The following is a 15,707-nucleotide window of genomic DNA, read 5'->3' as shown; positions in this document are numbered from 1 at the left end:
TACTTCCCACGCCTTTGGCAGAAAGGGAGGAGGGGGTCCGTCAGCCCCTGGGGGATAACGAGAGGGGAGGCAGGGAGAGCTGGTGAGTCTCCATAGGAACCTCCACCTGTTTCCGGTGGGCGTGTGTGTATGTGTATGTGTGTACGGGAGCTCGCGTGTGTGGGGAGGGGGAGAGTACGGGCTGAGACGGGGGCCAATCTCGTCTGCTCGGCATTTCCCGGCGGCCCCCTCGCTGCGGTGGGTGTTGTACACAATCATCATGGCGGCGGCCGGAGCCCCGGATGGTGAGTACGGGGGGCAAGCTCCGGGAAGAGAGGACCGGCGGGCGGGCGGGCGGGCGGCCCGGAGCCGGGGCGGTGGAGGAAGGGGGCGGAAGGGAGTGGTGTAGCCCCGGAGAGGAGGGGGGGTGAGCGAGTGGAGCGGGCGGGCCGCCTGTCCGCCAGGGAGGGGGCCGGGGCCGGCGCTGCGGCTTCCCCTCGAGGGGCCTGCCCTGGAGCCCGAGCCCGGGCGGGCGGGCGTCCCGGGGCTGCGCCGAGCGGAGGGAAGGCGCGGCCGGGGGGGGGGGGCGGGGGGGGGGGGGGGGGGGGGGGGGGGGGGGGGGTCGGCCCCGCCCCTCCCCCAGCGTCCCGCTCGCTGTCCCGCACCGCCCCGCGCGCCGGGCCCCAAAATGCCGCCGCCACCGCCTCTGGCTTCGGCGCCCCGCGTCCGTCCCCCCGAGGAGTCGCAGAAGGCCAGGGTCGCCGCCGCCCCCACCTCGCACTCCCGTGGGTTTTGTTTTGTGTTTAGAAGTCGAGGAGCCCGGCATGGAAACGGATGCCCAGAAGCTGCAGCTCAACTGCGTGGACGCCGAGGCCGAGACCTCGCTGTGCTCCTCGTCCCCGTCCTCGGCCGCGGCCGCGACGGCCAAGGGCAACCCGCAGGCAGACCCGACGCAGGGGGGCATAGCCAGCGCCCGGGCCTCGGTCAGCAACGGCGACGACGCCGACACGGAGAAGGAGCTGGTGGATCTGAAGATCATTTGGAACAAGAACAAATACGACGTGCGAGTGCCTCTGGACAGCACGGGGGCCGAGCTGAAGCGCAAGATCCACTCCATTACAGGTAGGTGTCCGGGGGGGGGGGGGGGGAGCAGCGGGATCCGGGGGCGGTGTAGCTAGCGGGCCTTGGAGCTTATCGGCAACCGCAGCCTTCCAGCTTGTGCGGCAGCTCTAAAGTTTGCAGAGAACTTTACAGATATCTCATTCCATCCTCGCGACAGCCCCGGGAGGGAGTTGTTGTTATGTGGCCCATTTTACAGATGGAAAAACTGTGGCTGAGAGAGAGGTTAGATAACTTTCCCAAGCCCACGCTGCAGGGAAGTGTCTAAGGTCAAATTTGAACTCGGGGCTGCCTGGCTCTAGATTACCTGCGCTCCCTAACTGCCTCCAGGGTTTAAAAAAAAACTCCCTGTCCCTGCCGTGGGCAAAGCTTCTCAGACTTGAGGTCTGGGACTAGGTTTCAGGATGGCAAAACCCCCGTGGTAAATGTTTGTGTGTTTGCATGTGACTGTCTGTGTATCTGTGCATGAGGGTATGTTTATATACTAAGCTACTATATACGTTTGTTTTTCTGTATGTCTCTATGTGTCTTTATTTCAACATAATTGGTTTGTTTAGTAATTTTGTGTTTTTGTTTTGTGCATTTAAAAACATTCTGCAAGGAATTATTTTCCAAGAAGAGGTTTTGTAGGTTTCACCCATCAGTCAGGGATCAAGGATAAGGTTATGGAAACGTTATGAATCCCTGTTCTAAAACAAGTAACCTTTTGCTAATCAGAATTATAGTTCACTTTTAAAAGCTGGTTTCAAGGTTTACAAAATACTTTATAAGGATTGCTTCAATGAATATTCTTTTCTTCCCCAAACCCCATGAAGTAGGTACATTTTTTTTTTAATCCTCATTTTATTTAGGAGGAAATTTAGGCTTAGAGACATTAAGTAATTAATCCTGCATTGCACAGCTCATTACTATGTAAGGAAGGATTCATACCTAGGTTTTATTGATTTTTGTGCCCAGCATTTTATCCACTGTGTCCCCCAAATGCCAATCTTATGGGTAGAGGGAATTGTCTAAAGAAATGGAATCACCAGGTTAGGCTCCCCTCCACCACCACCACCACCCCCCCAAAAAATATTAACTAAATTGGATAGAGCCAAATAAATTCACTGTTGATTTTATTCCTCTCTCCCATACTTAAGGCTTACCACCTGCCATGCAGAAAGTTATGTTTAAGGGACTTCTACCTGAGGAGAAAACATTACGGGAAATCAAAGTAACCAGTGGTGCCAAGATTATGGTGGTTGGATCTACAATAAATGATGTTTTAGCAGTAAACACACCCAAAGATGCAGCACAGCAAGAAGCGAAAGCTGAAGAGAGTAAGAAGGAACCACTTTGTAGGCAGAAGGTTGGTGACTTATTGATTGTTGCTGGTGCTAAGAATTTGGGGTTTGTGTCATTTCTTGAAGCCTGGCCTGTTGGTTCCATTCTTCCCGAATAAGCCTTTTCCTCCCCATAGTCCATCATAAAAATCTGAAACAGCATTCTGGATGCGTACCTCTTAAATGAAGTTGAAGCGGATCATTTGCATTATTATTTGATTTGGGATGTAATTGGTGTATCCAAAGTCTAACCATATAAAATTAAGGAGACTTTATATTCCATGTTGTGGAACTCAGAATTGGGGGTAATAATATCCCCTAATATACCATGACATCACCCTTAGGAAAAAATGAGTTGGTGTTCTATATCCCTTTTCAGAGGAGTATGATCACAGCTAGAAGTAAATATTCCCAGGTTTGCTTTGTTAGGTAAAACACCCAGAGTTCTTGCAGCCAGAAATAATAGTTTTCATAACTGTGAAGCTTCAGATGTATTTAAAGAGTCATATGAAACTTTGTTTTGCAAATGTATATACACTGTTGTGTTTACCTGACTAAGGTAAACTAAAAGCTTTGTCCTTTATAGAAACTACCTTTAGATACTTTTTTCTGTCCTGAATTCTCTTGCAAACTCCCCTAGCTCTGTTATTTTATTTTAGTGTCCTAGGGAATTTTCTGCATTTTTTCTTGCCATATAGATGTGTAAATCTATGCGCATATACTCTCCTAATGATTAATATTATGGTTCTGTTTATGTTTAATACATCATATCTTTTGTGGCCATAGTATACCCTTAACTATAAGGTTTGTGTTTCTGACGCTGACTTAATAAGCCTAAAGCTTTTCCCCATAGTATAACCTTCAAAAGGAACATGTAAAGCATGATTCAGTTATGCTATTAACATACTGACTTGTTCTCCTGATGCAGGTTATGAGGCATATCCCTGCCTAATGAGAGGAACCCAACCCCTGGATTTTTTTCCCACCATCTTTAAGACTATGTTGATGTCAAGCTCATTCAAAAGCTGGGAAGAAATAGAAAATGTTTTTTTTCTGGCATTCTTGCTGCTCATAGTTAGGGATAGATTCTTTGTCATCTTAAATATTCTGAAGATCTTTCTTAATTGGCAAGAACTTTAAATAGTATATCAAAGAAATACGATTTAGTGAGAATGATGGAGCATTATATCTTCAAACTCATTTAAGAAGCATATGCACAACCTCAAAGTATTGGTGACTGGTTAGGACTTTGATTAGTATTTCTTAATTCATATTGAAGCCACCAATCTCTTCCAAAGTCTGTAATAACATCACCATCCCCCCAAAAAAACACACAAACCACTTTCCAAGAAAAGAAGCATCCAACCTTATACTTAAGAATTTAACTTGTAAGGAGATTTTTTCCATACTTTTAAAGGTATAATCAAGTGAGAGTTTGTTATTTTTGATATTCTTTATTTTTGAGAATTTAGAATTGACATACTATGGTCTTGTATTTCTTTCAGCCACATTTTGTATGCTTGTTTAACTAGAGACTATTTAATAGATAGATAAAAACTTTGGGGAAGAAGAAGTTTGGGGGTGATCAGGGAAGTTAAATCGACTTGAATTTAAGGGTACTAAAACTTTTTTAAAAATACTCTCAAGTATTCAATTATCTGGAGTGCTTTTAAATCAATATTAGGATAGAAATTTTTTTTTCCCATTTAATCATTTGGAAATTTCAAAGTCATATATTTTTGGAATGCTGAGATATGAAGAAGCAAATAACCTCACTTCAGGCATGTTTCTCTGCATTGTAATTTCTGATTTATGTTCTAGCAACACAGAAAAGTGTTAGATAAAGGGAAACCTGAAGATGTGATGCCTTCTGTTAAGGGTGCCCAGGTAAGCAAAGCCCCTTGACCCATTGTGGTCATTCTGAAATTTTGTGGCCAATCTACTGTGTTTGGTTTCCTGAAATTCCTTCAAATTCTTCTTCCCCTCACTGTTCAGGGGATGAATAATTCTTATTGACTATATTCTATAGTTTGGTCCCTTCTTTGTTGTTCTTTTTACCTTATGACAGTCTATCACTACAGCAGTTTTCTTATGTTTCCAGGAACGACTGCCAACAGTACCTTTATCAGGCATGTATAATAAGACCGGGGGAAAAGTGAGACTCACCTTTAAATTAGAACAAGACCAGTTATGGATTGGCACTAAAGGTAATCCGCTATTGATGTATATCATATTTTTTTTTCTTCAGAATAAAACTGTTTCTATTGCCTATATGACCCTTGTTCTAAACTAACTACTCTTTATCATACTCTAGATATTACTCATTGTTTTATTTACTCCTTTACACTTTAAGTTCAGTTGTGCCCTTTTTAATTATCTTTTCAATTTCGTGTTAGTGCCTCCCAATTAAGGATTCTTTTTTTAGGGCTATTAAGTTGCTTTCTAGGCAAGTGAAACAGCTGTGCTATATAACAGGAAGCACTCTGGACTTGGATTCAGGTGAGAACTGGCTTTGAATCTTGCTTCCATCTCTTAGCTCATATTGTGACATAGATGAGTTCCTTAAAATCCCTGAGCCTTAGTTTCCTCATCTGTAAAATGGGGGTGATACCTCCTTTTATCTGTGAGTCAAATGAGATTATATAAAAAGTAAATCATAAACAATTAAAGCACTATATAAATAGCAGCTATTATTAGTTATTAGCATTGTTTTGTTTAAACTATGTCTTTGCTAAAAAATATCTCCTTTACATTGATTTTTTTTTTTTTTTAAGCTCTCTTTCCAATTGTCTTGGAGGGGAGAGAGAAGGAAGAGGCTAGGAGATCCTTAGGATACTGAAAACCACTTTTTGTTAAAGACAAAGACCCTAGGCTATTATGAATGCTCTCAAGTCAAACTTTAGTGGTTTTCTAACGTCATTTGTTGTCAGGTCAGATCATAACCAAGATCTTTTGTTCACTTCTGTGCCACAGAAACCTTCAAAAGCTACCTTCATTATTACTTGTCCAGAAACAATAATACAGTATCAACTGTGCCATCTTGTAAACTTCCCAGCAGAAGATAATTGGATTTTAATCTGGCTGAGCCTAGACATTAAACAGTGCTAGGTGTCTTGGGTCACTCAGCAAGAAGTTGACCTTGTTGACCTTCCAAAACATAGTTTATTTAGTTTTTCCCCAGAACTGTGTTTTCATTAGTGTAGAAAGTTCCTAGTGAGAAAACAGGCCAGTGTTTTGTCAAAGTCAAAATTTGATCATATCTTCATACTCCCAAGACTAGCTCCAAGTTCACTGTATAGCACTGTCTCACTTTAAGAAGCTTACAATCTATTGGGTTTTTTCCTCCCAAAAACCCTGTAAGATAGGATTGTACAAGTATCAAATCCAACCTTACAGATGAGGAATCTTAATCTCAAATTGTAACTTGTTGAAGGTCACATGCCCTGTAAGGCATTCAAAACCCAGATTCTCTGATTCCTAGTCCAATGTAAATTCTGCTAAATACATTGAATAACATCAGGGCCCCACTACTTTTTCAAGAAAGAATTTTTTAGGTGGTGTAGTAACTAATTTAGATGATATAGAATAATATGTTACAGCTGGAATGGACTTTTAGAAGTCATCTATTCTAACCATTCATTTTATAGATGAGGAAACTGAAGTCCAAAGTAACATTTTTTTCCACTGGCACACAAGTAATTAGTAACAGGATGTAGAACCCAGATTTCTTAATTCCCAGTTTTTCTTCTGAGCCTTTTGCTGTCTTTTTTCCCTTTGTCTCTGTTTTTACAGCTTGTCATATTTATGTTTTGTGTGTCTGTACATACTCAATGTGCCCTGGATCTCTCCTCACTGTTTTTGTTTTGTATTTTTTTTTTTCATCCTCACCTATGTCATTATGTTTCTTCACTACCCTGCCTTTCCTCTCCTACATCCTACTTGCTCTTCCTGTCCTTACTTGGCTTACCTTTGTATAGCCTCATTTTACTCCAGTTGCCACTCACTGCCCTCTTCTTTTCTCCTATTTGACCACCATTCCTAAAATTGCCATAAAACGTCTTTGGCCCATGTGTGATGCATGGTATCTGGCAGGTGTATGCTACATGAACTCTGAAAGATTTTTTAAGGTAATTTTAATGTGTGTGTGCATGTCAGGGGTAGGGAGGAAACAGGGGAAGAATGGGAGGCAGTTGCCTGGGGTATATTTTTGAATAGAATAATATAGGATTTAAGGGTGGGAAGAGGAGAAATGATTGGGAGATGTGCCTAAGTGAAACTTTCTTAGGAAATTGTGGTCTATGTCAGTCTAAAAGTATTTAATAAAACACCTGTTCCTACCTCCCCTCCCTGACCAAACCTGCCCCAGGCAGTAAAAGCACATCACACATCACTGGGTTTATGCAATAAGCATGCAAATATAGTACTTTGCCTATTGGATGATAAAATTTGTTTAATTCCAACAGAGAATTTTGTCCTTGTTCTTTATAAAGATGGACTAAATACATATTGGGACAGAATATTTCTGTTCATTATCTGGTGTTTTAGATGAACTATTTTGTTTCTGAATGGTTCCTCGTAAATAAGGTTTCTTAGAGAAGAGAATGGTTTTAACAACTAGTTTTTGTGGGTAGAGAATAGTCTGTCTAAAGTAGGGAAGGAAAAGTATTAGAACCACAAGTGTTGTTAGAGAATCATGTCAGATTTACTGAAATTGGAGTAACACTTAATAATAAGTATAATTCCTTTTAACTTAGAGCGAACTGAAAAATTACCCATGGGCTCCATTAAAAATGTGGTCAGTGAACCTATTGAAGGACATGAAGATTACCACATGATGGTAAGTAAGCTACTCACTTAGTAACAGAATATATTCAGCATTTCATTCCACCAAATTGACACTTGAAATTTTGTATGCAAAGAAAGAGAATTGAGTCCTCAGAATGTACTGTTATGGTGCCCTTATGTTTCTCATAATACAGTTTCATGAACTTGCTCCAGGGTAGCTCATTTCTATTTTCTCCCCCATGTGGCATTGAGTCCTGTTGCTACAGAATAGGCAGCTTTTTCCAGTTGTCTCCTAGAATATGTATTTACTAACCCTTGTTTTTGCACAACTTTGCTTCAAGACCAAATAAATAGCTGTGAAGAGTAGCAATGGCTTGGGAATTTTCACTTTCAAGTTTGAGCCAAAAATAAAATACTAGTTTGGGATAAGGAAGTACTCCAGGCAGTCAACTGTTTTCAATGCTGCTAAGGTATGTCTATTTTTTGCAGTCTTTGGACAGCAGTGATGTTGCTGCATATGCATTGTGCTTTCTTGTGATTTGGGAAGGAGAGCAGGGAACTAAACAAACATATAGATCCATATTTTTTGTTCCCAGGTACTAATTCAAAATCCTTTCTTGAATCCAAATGGATTCCTTTGAAGGAATCATAACTAAGACTACACTGACTGAAGTGAAGGTTGAAGTAATTATATAGCTAATTTAGTAGGCAAATGCTGCTTTTATACAGAAATGGTCTGAGGAATAGGCCACTGGAATAATGGCTACAGAACCATGTTACATTCTTCCTGGAGACACGGGGGAGGGGGAGAGGGGGAGAGGGAGAGGGAGGTACATAAAGAAAAGGCCAACTTTAAATAATGCTGCTTTAAATTTCTTGGGCATTTGTCACTGGATATGACCAAAATAACCATGGGAGATTTTTTTTTGGGGGGGGGGGGGTGGTGGGGGGGGGGGGGGGGGGGGAATGGGGGGATCTACAGATCTTCATATGATTTAATTGTGGAAATTGTTTAGGATTTTTCAGCTGTCATATCTTATAGCCCCTATCCCTGTGAAGGAATAAGGAAATAAATATACATGATTTTCTTATGCCTTATGCCTTCAGATTCATAGCTGATCTGCCTGTTGTAGGCTTGTGGAGGGAGAATAGGTAAAACAAGTTGGCTATTTTCTCACTCTTAAGGATAAGAAAAAAGTATTTCCAGCCTGCAATGATAAAGCCATATACCATGAGCACTTTCTGCTTTCATTCTCTCCGTCTTTCTCCAGCTCCCCTGCCACCATAACACTGTGAGGAAAGTTAGGGCTTGGATTGAGCTTCAGAAATCATACATTTGGCATCTACCCCTAACCTTTGACCAATTACCTGCTACCAGGTGATTTTTCCAGAACTACTAAATAAGTTTGTCACCACATACAGGAATTGATTTAGAATTACTTCTACCTTTGTAGTTTTTAAAGTCTTGTGGTGAAAGTGATTTTTTTAAACAAGCTTTTTTTTTTTTTTAGCATTTCAAAGAAGGCTTGAAATCTTAACAAGCTTTTAACTTAAATGACACCAAATGGGTCATCCCTGCCTTAAAATCCAGTAAGTTGCCGTGGAGAAACCCTAAATATGGATTTCATTTCTTTTCTTGCTGTTGTGAACATTGTATTTGACCCAAGAATTCTACCTTTCTTATCTAACCAAGAAAGTTTCATCTGGAATATTGAATCACAGGTCTAAAGGAATTTGTCCTTTTTGAATTTTGCTGGAAGAGGAGTGATTCATTGTTAGTGCATACTGAGGATCCTGTTTCTTTGGTGTCCCTGGCTCTGAAGTACTGCTTGGTTTCCTTTTTCCCTTTCAGGCATTTCAGTTGGGTCCCACCGAAGCCTCTTACTACTGGGTGTATTGGGTTCCAACTCAGTATGTGGATGCAATCAAAGACACTGTGCTGGGAAAATGGCAGTATTTTTGAAAGCACTTTCACCTCTGGCACAGGAGACTGACCCAAAGTGAAGGACATTGCTGGGAGAGGCCTGCAACATGCCCGGATTTCATAGTCCTGGAACTTTTATTAATTCAAATCTGAGGAGATATTGACTGAAGCCAGAGGTGATGTACTTTCACCATTAGTTTACTTTTAACTTAAAATTGCAAAATCCCTTCCCTTCAGTCAGCTTCAAACCATATTTAAAGTGAATACGGTGGAAATCAATAAATCTTAATTCAGAACGCATTGTGTGGAATACTCTTAAGTGTTCTGAGAGTAGATCTGCCAATTTCGTTTAAAAACAAATGATCAAAATATATATATATATATCTGGGTTTTTTAATGTGATTTGAACTAAAAAAATATTTTCATAAATCTTTGGTTGCAAATGGTTAATTTGAGCTGATTTGTTGTGACAGAGTTTGAGGCACATTTTTTTTTTTTTTTTAATTTTCCTACTTATAAATTGTAAATGGTATGCAAAGTTGGGGGGGGGGGGGTTAGTAAGCCATATTTTGCTGGCCTTTGGTTCAGGTTTGACCTGAATCCTCCCCTCCCTCTCAACCTCTCTTCCCCTCGCCCTCCCCCCCCCCAAAAAAAATTGAGCTATTAATTTTTATTTGTAAATCCAAAGATGATTTATTTTTCCTCTTCTGTATTTCTCTACCCCTTCACTTTCAATTTCCTGTAATCATTTTGTTTCTTTCTGTTTTGATGCTGACTGATCACACAATGGGGGGGTGGAAGGGGACACATCATTGGGTTTTAAACATCATATCCTACAGATGCTCATTTTAGGACATAGTGACCCTAAAATTGTTCCCATCCCTCTTTCTTTGTGAAAATCCAACTGTTCTTGGTATAAAACATCTTGCCCTGAGGTTCCAGATTCCCATGCAGGTCAGCTGCCTCATTTTAGTGGCTGGCAGAATTGAGCAGAGGTCCTAAAATTACCTAGACTATCTTGGGTGTGACTGGTCCATTGTCATAACAATTCATAGCAGAAATAGATACCAAGAGTCTTAGACAGTTGGAGGTCTTTCTGACATGGCCTATCACTCTCCATCGTGCTGGTTCATTTTGCCACTGGAGTTAAGAAGAACCAGGCATGGTTCCCATAAAACTCCCTGACAAATGGCAATGAAGTCAGGTACATTCCTGTTTTTCTTTGGACATCATTTAAAAGAATTTTGGGGTTGAAGTCTAACTGTAACTTTAGTCATGCTTCCTATTTCTTTTTGGTCATTCTGCTCACCAGCCATTAAGTTCAAGTGTCCTTTATCTCAGGTTCAGTCACACTAACCCTTTCTATCCTGGAAAGGTGCTTGCCATGAGTTGATGATATTTAAAAGACAAGACTGACTCCATTGGACCAGGAATTGCCCTTCTCACTTATGTCCCTTGTGCTCCTGGTATACTCGGTCACTTTCTTTTTTTTTTTTTTTTTTTTTTTTTTTTTTTTTTTTGATGGATTGATAACTTCTGAAGGTAGAGGGAAAACTCTTGTGCTTCTTCCCTTTGCTGTTGTCTTTGAAATCCCCCTCGTCAGATGCAGGCCTCTGGGCTAGGTCTCCAAGCTTAACCGGTCAGCAGTGGCACAGCTGACCTACAGGTTTTAGGTGGCTCCCTTCTCAATGTGTAGAATATATTTTAGTGTGTGTTTTTGACTGAGAATGACTATGCAGTGTAAGCCAGTTGTGAGAGCTATTCTGTACCCTTCATGTCTAATGTGTAGTTTGGGAGTCCAGCTCACACAAGAAGAATAATCTGCTGCTTATTATATTGCAGTTGTTTCCTAAGTTATTTAATGTATAGGAAAATCATTTTATTGTCAGTAAGGGCATAAATATTGTATATGTGTTGGAAGTTTCTTAGAAACTTTGTTTCCATCTTTTGAAAATAGCAGTAACTGCAGCATTTGTATATCCAATTGTATATCAATGTTCAGTTTCCCCAGTGGGGAGACAGTACAGTATATGAAGGAAAGCCTGTGTGTCCTACTCTCAGCAGCCCATCAGTGCTGCATTGTACAGCTCTGCAGACCAAATGGTCGCATAACAGCGTGCATTTCTGGCATCAGCATGGTCTTGGTTTTAACTTTCTCCATCTATTGTATTCATTTCTTCATCTACTGACGTCATTTGAACAAGCATTTATTAAAACCATGCTTGCTATATGTAGAACACTGTGCTAAGCACTGAGTAAGATGTGGAGTTTGTAGCAAATAGAGTCCTTGTCCTTACAGGTCTTACAGTCTAGTACTCTGCCTTTTCTTTTAAACCCACTCCACTTGCCTCTTCTTTTAAAAAAAAAAAAAAAATCATTTCTCCACCCTGCTTGCCTAAAATAATGTTTGCAGAGCCTCAGTGGTATCACCTCTCTTGTTTCCCTTTATGCTTTGGACAGCCCGTGCTCTGGTGCATCACCTCCATTTTCAGCTGAGCCATAGTATTAAAATTGTTCTTCAATTTATTTTCTACTATATCCTTTTCGTGAAAAACAAACTGCTTATCTGCCTATAGTCAGTACACTAAAGTATGATTTAAACTTGGGTGAGAGATTTATTTAGTTTTGGGTATGTAAGTGTGTGTATATATCTCTCTCTCTCTCTCTCTCTCTCTCTCTCTTTCTCTTTCTCCTGCTTTCTCTTTTTCTCTCTTTTTTTTTTTTTAAGTGAAATGGTGCTTTTTCCTCCAGAAGTAATTATTACATATTATCTTACAATAATGTAAGTTACACCTTTTTCATATAGAGCTGTTCATAAGAGCCAAAGGTTTTAAAATGCCCATTGCAAAGCTGCCTGTATTTGTTAGAGAACATTATAAGATTGTCTAACTATATGGATGAGGGTTTGTATATAGCTCTGGGGACCAGATCTGTCTCAGGGAGAAAAGAAATAGAACTTAAAAGAAGCCATGGAAAAAGGTGTTTGATTTAAGTCTGTGCCCTTTTTGGCATGCTCTCATAAGTATTACCATAAAAATCAGATCTGTGATTGGCTTCAACAGGTTTATTCAGCCTAGTGGATTTTTTTTTTAATCAAATTTATATACAAAGTGGAACCACAGCTCCTCTTATGGATAAGATAATAGTTCCTTAAGATTATTTCTATATCTTCTCTCCCTTTCATCCCTGGCCCTGAAATCTATATGAAATCTATATTCTGAATTTGGTTGATTTCCTTCAATGTGAATAAGGTGCATGCAATAGCATAAGGAAAGGAGAATGATTTTAATCTATCCTGGCTTCAAATATTTTCTTTCTCCCTTATCTTTCCCTCCCTTGCCTCTAATTGGTGGAGAAGATAATGAAACCTATGTAATATATGCAGATTTCCTTGAAAATGGGAGGAAAGCACATTTATCATTTGAGAGGCCAGATGCTTGAATGTCCCATTCATTTCAAAAGATTCTTACATGCTTCCTGGACTTTGTTCTTTCCCAGAGTATTAATGTCTGACCCTCTGCTCCCATATGTTATTTCTTATTGGCATAGAATCTTAGTTGAGAACATTTTATGAGGACAAGATAAAGAGATCACCACTGAGGGCTGGATGCTTTTTCTGTCTTACTTGGCTTGCTTAGTCACCTTAGAAACAATAGAGTTTGAAACTCTTTAGTATTAAGGAAATCTCTTAATACAGAAATTTTCCTCATTGCAGTAACATAATTTAAATGAAATTGGATTAAGCTAAGGATGCACTTTGTTGTAATGCTTTGGCACAGTCTTATGGAGGTGGGTTATCAGAAAACCAAGCCTTCTATCTTTAATGAGTATGATGCCATTTATTACATAGACTTCTTAAGGAGTCACTGCTTTGCATTAAAAGGGCCAAAGAGATGAACTTTCCCACATTGCCACATCTTTAAAATTTGCCATATTTCAACAAGAAATCTTTTTCTTCCTGTTCTAGCTTCTAAAATGTGTCTACTGAAGCAAACCAGAGTATACTATCCTAACTCCCCCTCCCCTTGTTTGGTGTGCCAATTAAACAGTGCAGGGTTGTCTTTCTTTGGTCAGTCATCATCCACAACTCTTTCTTCCTCCCCTCCCCCCCATCACTGGTCTTATTCATCCTTCTTGTCTTAGAGAAAAATTTTTTTTTTTTTTGGTGTCATGGGGCTTACAGAAAAAAAAATTCATCTCCTGATAGATTTGGTTCCTCTGAAGTTGAGGGGTCAGGAGAACTGTGGTGATGCAGCACTGGATGGCTTTACCTTCTAGGCTAGGTGTGGCTTCAGTGATTGTGATTCTGACTGCTTTCTTACTTTCTAAGCAAGTTATTTTTTATTTCTCAAAAAGAACTTCCGCTGCAGAATTATTTGAAAATGAAATAGACATAAGTACCACTTGGATGGTATTTTTATTTTATTTTTAAATAATCAAATGTCTGTTTGGGGGTAAATGAAAAATATTTAGTCTATTAGATTTGCACTGCTGGATTTTTTAAGTGTAATCTCTACTGGTTATCTCATTGTTTATTCTGTAAGATTAGTCTTACCAATTAAAGTTTGATAATTAATTCTGTGTCTTTGATTTGTTTATCTATCTTCCACAATGAGGAATAAACTGGATGTACCTCTGTTGGTAATCAAAGTTTCCCAGCAACTGAATGAGTCCATTTCAAGTCATCAAGAGAGACAAATGAGGCGAGAGCCACCTTTTTGCCAGCTTTGACTAACCATGTTCTAGTAAGAGAAACACACTATATTTATATATATATATATATATACACATATATATAAATATGGGAGCATGATCATTATTTAGACTATAGGATAGCTATATCCATATGGATAGGTATTATCTAATTTATTATACTTAATGTATGTCTACAAAATGTTTTTGGGATACCCAAACATAACTCCTTTTCTTGTGAAATTTATAGTCTGACTTGGTGCTAAGAGGAGACATGACTACAACCTAATGTTTGTAGTCAAATTGGCTTTATCTTGAACCCATTTCTACTTTGAGGAAAATATTTAAGACTTTTAAAAATCATTTGGTTTATTGATTGATTTCTTCAGGTAAGATGGAAAAATAACTCCCTGCCTATAGTCTGCCTCAGTTTTGTCAGCCAATTTTTCAAAATTTCCTACGACTACTTTCAAGTAGATTTCATTTACTTTTATTCTTAAGAGTATACTTAACACATGTCTGGTAATTGTACTTTTTTCCCCTTGTTCTTTCCAAAGGTCTTTATTTCCAAGTGTGACATTACATCATTTGGCCATGACTAGATTTTAATGGTCTTCTGAAGTTGACTAGCCCATTCCTAGTAATTGCAAGAGTGAATTGGAGAAGGGAGGTGGTTGAGTTAATCTTTGAAGCTTTTCCTGAAGAAATGGGCTTTTGACCTGTGATTTCATTCTTTCCACAAGTATTTGAGAATCTCCTGTGTGCATAACCCAATCTATGGTGGACATACAAATTAAAAAATAATAGATCACCAAAATGTGTTTAATGTGTGTGTGTGTGTGTGTGTGTATATATATATATATAAAAATGTAATCCAACTAAAAGGTAACAATTCAACCATTTATGAAGCATTGGTATGTACCAAATGATTCTTGGGGGAGGGAAAGGAAATATAGAATTCAGGTGATAGTTCCTTCCTCTCTCATACTTGTGGTAACAATACTGCTTACAAGAGAACTGGAAATGGAAAATAAAGAAGAAACCATTGTGGAATTAGGAAATTTTCCTTGGTTGGGTGAGTGTCAAGCACTGTATTAAACCTAAAGAGTATCCTGGGATCCTCTCTTTGGCCCCAAGAAGACATGACTTTTTTCCCCAGACAACAGCCCCATTGTCCTTAACAGCTCTGGAAATCTGTAGTGAGATGATTGGTAAATTTTTTTTTTTCTCTTTTTTTTTATTTTTTTTTTTATTTAATAGCCTTTATTTACAGGTTATATGCATGGGTAACTTTACAGCATTAACAAATGCCAAACCTCTTGTTCCAACTTTTCACCTCTTACCCCCACCCCCTCCCCCAGATGGCAGGATGACCAGTAGATGTTAAATATATTAAAATATAAATTAGATACAGAATAAGTATACATGGATGATTGGTACATTTTAATGGAGAACTTTGGGACTACTGGTATGGAAAACTGCATATGTTACCAGACATGGATCATATGCTGTTGGTTTTACTAAACTTTTTTTCTTTGCTACAAGGTCAATCGGAGGTAGATAAGAGGTATAGATTAAGAAATGGCTGCTAAAAATGGCATCAATGAAACTTTTTTTTAAATTAGGAAGAGGTGTCTAAATACCAAATATTAAGAGAAGATTAAAGGGGTTGCATATTGAAAAAGGCAGGAAAATTTCTCTAGGATATTGGTGATATTTTAACTTCATACTTTGTCCACCATATTCCTTCTGCTGTTTTATTATTATTATTAACATAGCACTTACTTTGTGTCAGGCATTGTGCTAAATGCTATCTCCTTTGATTCTCACAATAATCCAAAGAGTTTAGTGCTATTATTATCCCCATGTTACAGATGAAACTGAGA

The 15,707-nt window shown here is 39.3% G+C and overlaps 1 protein-coding gene across 7 annotated transcripts; it reads left to right on the top strand.

The window, feature by feature from the left end:
* The first annotated feature begins 5 nt into the window (after window positions 1-5).
* Window positions 6-14,649, top strand: UBFD1 (ubiquitin family domain containing 1). 7 transcript variants are annotated; one of them, XM_031945327.1, is made up of 8 exons: window positions 164-284; window positions 787-1,101; window positions 2,238-2,446; window positions 4,242-4,307; window positions 4,522-4,627; window positions 6,513-6,547; window positions 7,175-7,257; window positions 14,379-14,649. In XM_031945327.1, exons 1-7 carry the CDS (start codon window positions 260-262, stop codon window positions 7,253-7,255), a joined length of 837 nt encoding a protein of 278 aa, XP_031801187.1. In that variant the 5' UTR covers window positions 164-259; the 3' UTR covers window positions 7,256-7,257; window positions 14,379-14,649. The 7 variants fall into 7 exon arrangements, with proteins under 7 accessions (XP_031801184.1, XP_031801187.1, XP_031801186.1 ...); XM_031945326.1 differs by lacking the exon at window positions 14,379-14,649 and adding an exon at window positions 9,058-9,181; XM_031945328.1 differs by lacking the exon at window positions 14,379-14,649 and adding an exon at window positions 8,717-9,048.
* Window positions 14,650-15,707: the final 1,058 nt, after the last annotated feature.

Source organism: Sarcophilus harrisii, chromosome 1 (assembly GCF_902635505.1).
Source record: "Sarcophilus harrisii chromosome 1, mSarHar1.11, whole genome shotgun sequence".
Lineage (NCBI taxonomy): Eukaryota > Metazoa > Chordata > Mammalia > Dasyuromorphia > Dasyuridae > Sarcophilus > Sarcophilus harrisii.
Note: the sequence above shows the minus strand (reverse complement) of the source record. Positions and strands in the feature narration are given on the sequence as shown.

Excerpts from the sequence above, each read along its gene's own strand:
- UBFD1 (XM_031945323.1), top strand. The coding sequence starts at position 260 with ATGGCGGCGGCCGGAGCCCCGGATG. Across the intron at positions 285-786 it reads GGCGGCCGGAGCCCCGGATG|AAGTCGAGGAGCCCGGCATG; the intron begins GTGAGTACGGGG and ends TTTTGTGTTTAG. Across the intron at positions 7,258-9,057 it reads ATGAAGATTACCACATGATG|GCATTTCAGTTGGGTCCCAC; the intron begins GTAAGTAAGCTA and ends TTTCCCTTTCAG.